This window comes from Drosophila obscura, unplaced genomic scaffold (assembly GCF_018151105.1).
Source record: "Drosophila obscura isolate BZ-5 IFL unplaced genomic scaffold, ASM1815110v1 contig_4, whole genome shotgun sequence".
NCBI lineage: Eukaryota > Metazoa > Arthropoda > Insecta > Diptera > Drosophilidae > Drosophila > Drosophila obscura.
This window is the reverse complement of record NW_024542828.1, coordinates 10,850,351-10,861,683: the sequence shown is the minus strand read 5'-3', so window position 1 is coordinate 10,861,683 and position 11,333 is coordinate 10,850,351. Positions and strand designations below refer to the sequence as shown.

Here is an 11,333-nt window from a genome sequence, read left to right as displayed (position 1 = left end):
CTAAGCCAGGCAGCCAGACGACCTTGCCTATCTACATTTTCCCTGACTCACTCTCCGACTTACTCCCTCTTTGCCCCTTCGGGGTTTTTAGCGATAAAGTTCTCCAGAAACAGAACCATATCAAGCAAAACTCCAGGTCAATGCCACAGTGTCTGGACTGTTCAAAACCTAAAAAAAACGATAAAAAAAACAAAAAAATACAAAACAAAAGTGTCAAGAAATTCCAATCAAACACTGTAAATGCCGGTTCTTGTGACGTCATGCGGATTTGATAAGAGCAGAAAAAAACAAAAGAAAATAATAGAACAAACAGAGAGGAGAAACATATTGCAAACATTGATAAAAACAAAAAAAGAATACTTAGGGGGTGGGGAGCGGGAACAATGCACGATGCGATAAGGAGGTAAATGTAAACAACCTGAAAACAGAGTGAAAAAACTTTAAGCAGGCGCCAGAGAACAGATCAAGAGAAAGAGAGAGCGAGAGGGAAATATGTATGTGGGTAGTAGAAATAGAAACCCGATAAAGATACATACATATATGTACGTATGAGGCCCTGCGGGTGACGACGAGTGCGGGTGGGTTGTCGGTCGGTCGGTCGCCTATCAGCGCAGAAGCAACGGCAGAAGTGGCAGCAGTAGCTCTGCTCTGGGCAAAAGTCTCCGGAAGATGCATTGTGTTCCAAAAGATAAGCCCCAGAGTTGGGACCTTATCAGCCTCAGCCCTTGGCTTCGCTTCGCTGTGGTTCGGCTTTGGTTTTATTTTTTCTTTGGTGGCATTTAAATACAACATATTAATGGCCATTTAAAAGGAATAATATAAAAGAAAGGACGGAATCACATAAAGAAGGGGTAAAGCAAGATAAGGCTCTATCCTGCCTATGCATTCTAAGAAAATTGAAATGCAGGCTCAATTGTGGATCGTACACATAAATAATCTACGCCATGGATGGATGCTATACTATATATATTGACTATACGGATCCCATAATCCATAGCCACATCATCGTGACGGAGCACAGAGATAAGCGGAGAGGCGAACAAAAATTGAAAATATTATGTGTCTGTGGTGTGGCAAGAGGTCAAACTATAAGTCAGTATTTACTAGCCACAGAGTAGGGGAGGAGGAGGCTGCAGAGAGCCATTCTAATGGGGTAGCAGGTCACCACTGATAGCCCCATCTACCAGTCAAGGTACTAGGTTCACATGATGGACAGCAAACAACCCAATATTATGCTCATTATTGTATAAGTTGAAAACAACATCGATTTCCAAGGCATTTTCCACGACAATCAGATAGCATCAGATATGTGGGGATCACTTAGACAATGCCATCGAAGGTACACACTCGATAAGAGCGAAATTATTAAGAGAATGAAACGAGGCATAAATATTTACTGGGAAAACTACTATTCACTCAAATAATAAATCTGTTCGGCAAACATTTGTCTATGAGCTCTGTCAGAGGGGGCAAGACAGTACTGATAAGGTTGACGGCACCTACAAATAGTTAACACTGGACGTTTTAAGCAACAAATAATTTTATACGTTAAATTAATAAATTATCTATAAAATTGGCTAGTTTTTAAAAGAGTAGTTTCATGGGTTTATTTTAAAAAACTATTAAAACATAATACGTATTACAAATTATTCTGCTTCATGAAATCTACACAATAGTCGCGCCATCTGTTGGTGGTTACAGGAACTCACATGCATGCGTTTCGTAGCAGCCAGAATCCAACTGATATTGCACTTATTTATCGGCTATCGCTCATCGCTGATACATCCCACGCCACGACCTTCTGACCAACAAACATTTGAATTAAAAGATAGATAAGAGAGATAAGCGCCCTTACAAATTACCGGCTAAGAATTAGTTGTACATTCTATATTGGTAGTACAGCAGACATCGAACCATGTCGAAAAACGATGAATTCACATTTCGGCGTGCCAAAGTGGAGGACATCAAAGATGTCTTAGGAATGATCCAGGTGGGGAGTCAATAGGATTTACTTGATAATCTAATTTTAACCTCTCTTTCATTGTTCTTTAGGAACTGGCGGACTTTGAAAAGATGAGCAATGGCCCACAGCTGACGGAGGAGGGTAAGGAATTATCAGAATATCATTTTCAAACAAAGATACCTCCCATTAAAAGTAATTTCTTTGCACAGTTCTCATACGTGATGCAGGACTCTCGGGTGGAGAGGAATGCTGTGAAGTCTATGTGCTCATGGACAATGCCACCAAGTGCGTAAAGTAAACCCAAGCCAACGATAAGAACTCAAAATTAGGCAAAAGCAAATGTTTGCCAGGCCAAACACGAAATCTATTTGACGCTGGCAAACATTTCGCTTCAACATTTGATAAGGCTAACACGACAATTTCCGTTTATTTGCTTTCCCAGCCTGGCCATTGGCTATTCGATTTGCTACAAGGCCTATTCCACCTGGCAGGGACGCTATTTCTTTGTGGAGGACATCTACGTGAAGCCGGAGCATCGCAAGCGGGGCGCTGGCAGGCGCATCTTCCTCGAGGTGTCTGCCCGTGCCGTGGAGTTGAGGTGCCCGCGCCTGGAGTTCAATGTGCTCGAATGGAATCCCGCTCGCAAGTTCTACGAGAGCTTGGGCGCCGTAGATTTGACTGCTCGAGAGGGCTGGCACTACTACCGCGTGGAGGAGCAGCAGCTGTCCAAGCTGGCCAGCGATTTGTCCTGCTCCAAGTCTTGATTTTATGTTGTTTTTGGTTTTGTTTTTTACTTTTATAATATAAATAATACTTCAGACCCCACCCCGGGCCAGAGATGCTATTCAATTGACTTTCGGGCTGGGCTGGGCTGCTCACTGATTCTCCGCCACACTGGCTATCACATGGATCTGCATGCTCTTCGTGGAGTTGTACACCTGTCCGGGCGGAAAGGGATGCACCTTGGAGTGGGCATCGGCTTTGGTTTTGCCACCAGCCGTGTATTTGGACAGACGAATGCTGGGCATGGGCAGGAAGCCAGTGCTCAAGGGCATCACATCCAGGGATATGGAATGGCTGTCCACGTCTTTCATGGAGACGACACCTAAAAGGATGGAGCGAGGATTAGCCAGGAAAGTCACAAGAAATCGAAAAAGTAAGCATAATTTAGTGGTGGATGGTTAATTGGAAAGCTTAGGAGTTGCTAAAGAGATTGCTACATGGCATTGGATCTACCCCAGATCTGGGAGTTAGTTTCGCTAGGGATATTTTTTATGTGAGTGTGCGTGTGTGTGTGGCCAAGAACCAACAACAACTTACCCATATCTTAAAGTGTGAAAACGTGTGTAGAGAAATCAGAATTAAAATCATAAAATAAACGACCAAAAGCAAACACCACAACCGCAACCGTACACTCACCCGCAGAGCGACCGCAAACGGCCCAGAGATTCTGATCGTTGAGCACTTCGTACATGAGATCCGTGTACGGGTTCTCGTGCACTTTGCTGATCTTCAGATTCATGTTGCACACCGTCCGCAGGCGACACAGTTCGTTGGGCTCCAGCTGGGCCTGCAGCTTGAAGAGCGTCGTGTAGTCCACCAGATCGAAGGCACAGCCGTAGCTACGCCACACCTCGGGCTGCGTGAGCGTCGCGTACTTGATCACAAAGTGCACCTTGACGATGGGCAGCTCGTGCTCGGTCTTCAGGGGTTCCACTTGGATCTCGTACAGATACGTGACAGTCAGGGATTTGTAGATTTCCTGCATGAAAGAAACACGTGATTAGCAAACAAAAACAAATGCTTTTGATTGCTGGCTTACAATCGGCTGTTGGGGCATGGGATTCAGGTCGAGCAGCTGGACGCCAGGCACATCGCACTTGACCTTGGCATGGTGCAGCAGCAGATGCGCATCGAGTCCCTTCATTATGACCTGCAGGAACTTCTGGGTGCCGCACGTGTGCAGCCGACACGTGGCCTCCATGGCGGGCTGGAACTCGATGGGTATCTGCAGCTCGGTGCGCGACCAGGGACAGCTCAAGGAAATGTGATGCTCGTGATGCTTGGACACCTTCCTGCCCGGCATATCCGTGAGCACCTCCAGCGGAATGCTACGCTCCTCGAACGACTTGAATTGGAGCAGAGGCACCTGCAGCAGACTCTCGAATGTGGCATCATCACGAGGGGGAGGAGCATCCTGTGTGTCCAGTGCCTGTCGCAGGCGCAGATTCTTAGAGCAACGCAGCGTAATCTTGGCATCGGGTGGAAAGATGAAACTGCCGCCGGACACATTCAGGCTGATGGGCTGCACAATGCCCGCAACGAGGGTCTTGAACTCCAGCGAAGCACTGGCCGGCTTGGTGCTGATCTCAAAGCAGGGCGCCGCAAACGGCAGCTGCTCCGAGAGGAACTCCAGGCTGGACATGCTCACACAGAGCTACAAGAATAGATTAATAGATTAATAAGAGTTCTTCAGGGCATAAATCGCGGGAAACGAGACCTGTTTGAATTGCCAGTTGCCCACACGCGTTGCCTTGGCTTTCAGTTCAATGCAATTGACGCCCGGCTGTAGTGCTATATTCTCCGCCTGCACAAAGTTGGTAAAGTCACCCTGGACGCTGGGAGAGAGCTTTCGCTTGGTGCTGCTGGTGCGTCGCACGGGCTGCTTGCTCTTAGGCATATCACAGGCCACCGAAGCAGAGTGCAGCCGATTGTCCTGCTTGTAGACCAGCTGCAGTTCCACCTTCAGGCGCGATACAGACTCTTTCACCTTCGTAGTAGAAGGAGCTGACGTCAGGGAGACATTTTCCATGGCAAATTCCAGGGTCGTGGCCTGCAGCTCGTAGCACAGTTTGAGTGTCTCCGCTACAATGCCCCGGGGATAAAGGCTCTCCACTTTGAGCTGCACCAAGACATGATCATCCTGTATAATGGGCTTCTGGTTGAGCACTTCAATGTCCAGGATGCGGAAGTGATCCTCTAGCACACAGAAATTGGCATTCTCCGACGATGGCTGGGCGGAGAGTGTGGTCTTGAGGGTCTTCAAGGACTTGAGAAACTCATCAAAGTAGAATGTGCGCACCAGAGTCTCCAGTTCCACGCAGCAGGAGATGGAGCTGCAGGTCTTCGTGTAGGCCAGAGAATCGCCCATCTTGCGATAGCAGTTGGCCAGCTCCAGCAGCGTCTGGGAGCTCAGCATGTGCCAGTTCTCAGCCTTAAGCTCCCGCAGCAGATCCGTAAAGAATCCCACCGCCTTGTGCGGCTCGTTGAGGGCACAGTAGAAGTTGCCCAGATCCAGGCCCACCAGTCGGGCCGAGCGCAGGCGTGCCACATGCTTGTACGTGCTGATTGCCAGCTCCGCCAGCTCCAGGTAGAGTTTCTGGAATGCCTGATTCGAGCCCAAGGCTTCCTTCAGCTGTTGGGCCGCCGACTTCTTGGGCTTGCGATTGGGCGAGCGATCCCTGAGGTGTGGCGTGGCCTGCAGGAACTGCTGCTGCTGATCTGGCGGCGCATCGCCAATGCCCGACGACAGCTGCACGACGATGTGCAGCTGCTCGGAGGTGGGTGTGCAGCCAGGCAGCAGACCGCACAGTTTCCCCAGCTCATAGAGCTTGTCCTTGGCCAGGTTCCAGATGGGCGCACAGTGCTGGAAGCAGGTGACTTCGTTCGGTTCCATGGCCTGCTCGCACAGCTGCAGCACCTCCAAGGCGCAGACGAATTCCCAGCAGCACAGGGCGCCCTCCTGGCACTCCAGTTTGATGAATTCCACCTCGCGGAGCGTGGAAAACAGAAAGTTGAGCAATCGTTTGGCTATCTCGGGTATTTCATTGCTGGTTAGCAGCAGATACGCCTGCCGTTCGAACAGATAGTTGCGGAACTCCAGGAGAGAGACGCCCTCCTCGCGGATCTTCTCGCGCATTTCGAACTTATCCAAACGCGTCAGACAGATGCCATGGAAGGCGCTCAGCGGACGCTTGAAGTGGCTGAGCCACTGCTGCTTCTCGTTGAAGCCCGTGTGGGTGATAAACTGCGAGAACATGGCGTCCAGTTCGTCGTACTGGATCAGCGCCTCCGTGGGGAGCTCCAGCTTTTCAAATGTCAGCGCCAGATCCTCCTGCATGAAGAAGTACTGCCGGTAATCCCAGCCATCGTGGTTGCGCTTCTCCCGCTTGGCGCGTATCAGTTCCTCGTATTTGACAATGTTCCGATTGTAGCTCGTGAGCATGAGGAAGCGTATGCGCTGCACCAGGCAGCGAAAGGATTCCGTGGACTTTTGCTCGAACTTGGCCGGATTCAGCACAGAGATGCAGCGATCATCGTTTTTGCTGCCGAAATCAAGACGTATCTTGTCCAGAACTGTGGTGCGTGGCATAAAGTTCTTGGTCTTGCGCATGTCCAGCGTCTCCACCAGCAGAATCATCCAGTCCGAGATGCCATAGCTGGTCAGAACCTTCAGCCAGGCATCAATCTCCTCCCTAATGGTGGCCTTGTATGTGTCAACGTCCTGGAAATTGTTTTAAAAGTTAAGTTTTTACTCATATAAAGGGCGTTGCCTTACATTGCATTCTGTGACAAAAATGTGCAGAATGGGATGCTCCAAAATGCTCCAATCGCCCTGCTTGTACTTCTCCAGTGGCGCCACATTAAACTGCTGGGTCTGGGCCTCCAGGCGAACATGTTTTGTCGGCCGTTGAAAGGTCCGACGCCACTCGCATGTGTCCAAAGGAATGGCATTCAGGATTTGCGATTCCAGCGAGCGGAAGAGCGGGCAGGAGCCGGAATCTACCAGAAATCAACGTACATTGGGAGGACCAAGTAATTTTGTGTGCCACTCACATGTAATAATGGGTTTTATCTGCATTATTATGCTAATTTTTGTTGTTTATTGCATTTGGAGAAAGAAAGTACAGACATTTGGCCCAGCTGACATCGATTATTAATGGTGCTATGACATTAGACTCTGCTAAATTGTCTGCTATTGTCATGAGAGACAAAATGCAAAATTATTGTTCGTAGCCGTCTCTAGGTGGCACTACATAATTGTATATTTTTATTTTATCCCAGTTCAACTGGACAGCCAGCTGGACACATATACATCTCTCGCTCTGACTGCAGGCATCTCCCATTCTATTTTTCCAGCTAGTCAGTTAGCAAAGTCTAGTGTCATAACAGCTTAACAGCTGTTTTGTTATCGATTATCGAGACGACGGTATGTTTTCATACCTGCCTTTCACAAAGTGAAAATTTTTGTAAGCTTTTGGAAAAGAAAGCCAGTGGAACCATCTTATATTGAATGCGCAAAATATTATAATCCAGAGACAGGCTACGAGTTGAGCAGCAGAATGGATATGGCCAGGAGCATATTCGGCAGGGATCACGAGGGTTACGTGGGCCGTGCAGAACATACGGTACGTACGACGGTAGCGAAGCTCTTTAATTAACCAGAAAGATTGCTTATCAAGCTAATGGAAATTTTATCGTTTCCACGCTTGCAACGCCAACACAGCGCAAACTGCAGAACTTGGGCTCCGAAGACGATCTGGGCGAGCTGCCGCCAATGATGGAAGAACTGAGCGTAGCCGATGGCGTGCGACCGAACCCTGGGGGTCCATTCTCCGCTCTCACGGCGTCCATGTGGCCGCAGGAGATCCTCGCCAAGCTGGGCGGTGAGGCTGAGCTGGGCCATCTGGGGGGCCCAACGACCAGCCGGAGTATCGTTTCGATGAGTTTGGGTTTCGCGTGGAGGAGGAAGACGGACCAGAGCAGAGCTCAAATAAACTGCTTGGCATTCCGTTTGTGGAGGATGCCCAGCAGCGACTGCAGTGGATAGCCCATCTGGAGTTCTCGCACAACAAGGAGGCCACAGAGCTCACCTGGGAGCATGTGGATGTGATGCTGCCGCGCACGGAGAAGCTGCGCAACATGGTACGCCAGGGAATTCCACACACTCTGCGGGCCCAGATGTGGATGCGACTCTCGGGGGCATTGGCCAAGAAGCAGAAGAGCGAAACGAGCTACCAGGACATTGTCAAGGGTAAAACTAACCGCCGCAGATACATACATTTGAGATACATATTTCATTCGTTTACCCTATAGCTTCCAGCAACGACCAACTGATGACATCCAAGCAGATCGAAAAGGATCTGCTGCGCATCCTGCCCACAAACGCGTGCTTCAGCAATCCCAACGGCACGGGCATTCCCCGCCTGCGTCGCATTCTGCGTGGCATTGCGTGGCTCTTCCCGGACATTGGCTACTGCCAGGGCACGGGTGTCATTGTGGCCTGCCTGCTGCTCTTCATGGAGGAGGAGAATGCCTTCTGGATGATGGCCACCATTGTGGAGGATCTGTTGCCCGCCTCATACTACAGCTCCACGCTGCTCGGCATCCAGGCGGACCAGCGCGTCATGCAAACGCTGATTGCCAATTACCTGACCAACGTGGATGAGTCGCTCAAGAAGCACGACATTGAGCTGTCGCTGATTACGCTCCACTGGTTCCTCACGGTCTTCGCCAATGTGGTGCACATGAAGATTCTCGTGCGGATATGGGACTGGTTCTTCTACGAGGGATCCATTGTGCTGTTCCAGCTAACCCTGGGCATGCTTAAGGTCAAAGAGCAGGAGCTAAAGCACCTGGAGAACTCTGCCCAGATCTTCAATTCCCTGTCTGACATTCCCGGCGAGGTCACCGATGTGGAGGTGCTCTTCAGCCAGGCCCTAGAGGTTGGCGGCTCCCTCAGTCAGACGGTGATTGACACGCATAGACGTCGCCACTTGGCCTACCTCATGGCCGACCAGGGTCATCAGATTGGCAATCCGGAGGCCACATCGAATCTGCCCAAGCAGCAGCTAGCCAGGAGGCAGGTGCGCAAAAGCAAATCCATACTGGAGGCATTCCTCTTTCGCGGCGACGGCTCCGAGGCGGACCAGCTGAAGAACAAGAACATCCGCCAAACGGAGATACTGGTGGATCTGCGCGAGGCCATACTCAAGGTGGGGCGGCACTTCATCACGATTGAGCCCAAGCTGGCGGGGCACATCCAGCTGACGGCAAACTACAGCAGCGAATCGCATGCAAAGGACCACGAGAATTTCATCAATGTGGCGCGCACGCGCAAGCGCCGTGCCAAGGCGCTGCACGACTTTGAGCGGCATGACGACGATGAGCTGGGCTTCAGGCGCAACGATATCATCACCATCATCAGCCAGAAGGACGAGCACTGCTGGGTGGGAGAGTTGAACGGACTGCGGGGCTGGTTTCCCGCCAAATTCGTGGAGCTGCTGGACGAGCGCAGCAAGCTGTATACCTCCGCAGGTGATGATGCCATCTCCGAGACGGTGACGGATCTGGTGCGTGGCACCTTGGCGCCTGCCATCAAGGCCTTTCTGGAACATGGCATGAAGCGGCCCTCATTCCTCGGCGGACCCATCCACCCGTGGCTATACATCGAGGAGGCGGCCACGCGCGAAGTGGAAAAGGACTTTGAATCCGTCTACAGTCGCCTGGTGCTGTGCAAAACGTATCGTCTGGATGAGGATGGCAAAGTGCTGACGCCCGAGGAGCTGCTCTACCGCTGCGTGCAGGCCATCAATCAAACGCACGACGATGCACACGCCCAGATGGATGTCAAGCTGCGCTCTCTCATCTGCCTGGGCCTCAATGAGCAGGTGCTCCACCTCTGGCTGGAGGTGCTCTGCGCCTGCCAGGAGGTGGTGCAGAAGTGGTACCACACCTGGAGCTTTATCGATTCCCCTGGCTGGGTGCAGATCAAATGCGAGCTAAGGATACTCTCGCAGTTTGCCTTCAATCTGAACCCGGACTGGGAGCTGCCGCCGAAGCGTGGCAAGGAATCGCAGCCGCTGAAGGATGGTGTGCGCGACATGCTCGTGAAGCATCACCTCTTCTCGTGGGATCTATGAGGCTAAACCCGAAACCGAATTCTACAAACCAATCTGAACAAAAATAATATCTCAATCGCCGCGTATTCTATATGATTTTTTCCACATGTGCAATCGCAATCTAAAGTCGCTAGTTTTCGGCTTTTTATATGTACTTAAGTGCTTTACCCTACCACATATGACCTATCGTATATATATATATGTATCCTGTATAGCTCCTAATTATATCTCTACTATAATTGTAACTACTTATGTATATGCACTATGTATAGCGCGAGAGAGCTGTTTGTTTATCCATCCAATTCATATATTTGAAGCTCCATTCCAAGCAGCACACAGACAACAAACTAAAAATTACAAATGTAAACGTACCTCTTTCAATCGAAATCAAATCTTATAAAGTACATATTTATTACGATATATATACATAGATATTTAGCTGTCTAAATGCATTTCATTAAAGTTTAATATATGTATAATTAAATTGTTTAATTGGAGGTTGCTGTCTAGTTGCAAACGAGACCCAAATAGTCATCCATCAGGGTGCCAATTGCAAACTAGGGGGAAAGGAACATTAAATATTTCAAAGAAATGATGCCAAACGTTAAGACTTACTATGCCCGTGGCATCCACACGTGTGCCCACAATCTTGAGACGAATTTTGTCCTCTCCAGAGATGACCACATCCTCGTCTTTGCTCTTGTAGCATGGGGGGTTGCCATTCGGACAGAATTGCATGTCAGCGGGAATGGACTGAAAAAGTAACCCATTAAATATAGCCCCATTCCATAGTTGGTATATCTCCACTCACATGATGCGATATAAAACAAGACAGGGGCCCAATTTCTGCAAACATGCCGACTTTGTTGATCTGCTTTACCACTGCATCCAGCACTTCCCCCTTAAAAGGACGAAACACAATTGCTTTGTACTTGACCGGATACACCACAAAACCCTGTCCGGGCTGTATGACACCGGATCCGATCTGATCTATGGTTGTGACGGCAATCACAAAACCGTATTTGCCCGTGCAGGTTCCCTCCACTTCAGAGTACAATTTCTGCTTCACCGTCTCCAGCAGCTGCGGTCCAAAGTAGCGTGGATGCAGCAGAATTTCATGCTCCAGCGATATCTGAGGGGTAAAACAGTTGGTCAGCTACTGATTAAGCCCAAAATCAGAACAACTTACATGATAAAACATCTTTTTAATACAAAAAAATAGCAAAAAATACACAACGACGCGAAACAACAATGAAATTCAATAACTTTACAACACTGCTGGAAGGCGGCTTCGATACATATCGATCATATCGTAGCTCGATACTATCATGATATTCGCAAAACCATCGATAGTAGAGGCTAGCAGTAAAATATCGATACTATCGAAATCCCGCACGGTGAGTTATGTGGTGAGGTGGGTATTTTTCTTGAAAGCTCTGAATTTTGTGACGTCATACGTCACACCTCAT

The 11,333-nt window shown here is 49.3% G+C and overlaps 4 protein-coding genes across 5 annotated transcripts; 2 read left to right on the top strand and 2 right to left on the bottom strand.

The window, feature by feature from the left end:
- Positions 1–1,766: 1,766 nt before the first annotated feature.
- On the top strand, positions 1,767–2,798 carry LOC111069966 (thialysine N-epsilon-acetyltransferase). The gene is made up of 4 exons (XM_022360241.2): positions 1,767–1,990; positions 2,053–2,104; positions 2,173–2,248; positions 2,406–2,798. The coding sequence occupies exons 1-4, from the start codon at positions 1,916–1,918 to the stop codon at positions 2,725–2,727; spliced, it is 525 nt and encodes a 174-aa protein (XP_022215933.2). The 5' UTR covers positions 1,767–1,915; the 3' UTR covers positions 2,728–2,798.
- LOC111069964 (trafficking protein particle complex subunit 10) lies at positions 2,359–6,957 on the bottom strand. 2 transcript variants are annotated; one of them, XM_022360237.2, is made up of 7 exons: positions 6,800–6,957; positions 6,522–6,745; positions 4,464–6,467; positions 3,786–4,400; positions 3,383–3,725; positions 3,284–3,289; positions 2,359–3,068 (listed from the first exon to the last, which is right to left on the bottom strand). In XM_022360237.2, the coding sequence occupies exons 1-7, from the start codon at positions 6,822–6,824 to the stop codon at positions 2,839–2,841; spliced, it is 3,447 nt and encodes a 1,148-aa protein (XP_022215929.2). In that variant the 5' UTR covers positions 6,825–6,957; the 3' UTR covers positions 2,359–2,838. The 2 variants fall into 2 exon arrangements, with proteins under 2 accessions (XP_022215929.2, XP_022215930.2); XM_022360238.2 differs by lacking the exon at positions 3,284–3,289.
- An 85-nt stretch (positions 6,958–7,042) lies between these two features.
- LOC111069965 (small G protein signaling modulator 3 homolog) lies at positions 7,043–10,313 on the top strand. Its single transcript, XM_022360240.2, is given in 4 exon segments — positions 7,043–7,371; positions 7,470–7,646; positions 7,649–7,997; positions 8,060–10,313. Coding segments are annotated over 4 exon segments (2,418 nt in total). The 5' UTR covers positions 7,043–7,305; the 3' UTR covers positions 9,886–10,313.
- Positions 10,277–11,159, bottom strand: LOC111069967 (DNA-directed RNA polymerase II subunit RPB7). Its single transcript, XM_022360242.2, has 4 exons — positions 11,054–11,159; positions 10,676–10,996; positions 10,480–10,617; positions 10,277–10,421 (listed from the first exon to the last, which is right to left on the bottom strand). The coding sequence occupies exons 1-4, from the start codon at positions 11,063–11,065 to the stop codon at positions 10,371–10,373; spliced, it is 522 nt and encodes a 173-aa protein (XP_022215934.1). The 5' UTR covers positions 11,066–11,159; the 3' UTR covers positions 10,277–10,370.
- Between the last annotated feature and the right edge of the window lie 174 nt (positions 11,160–11,333).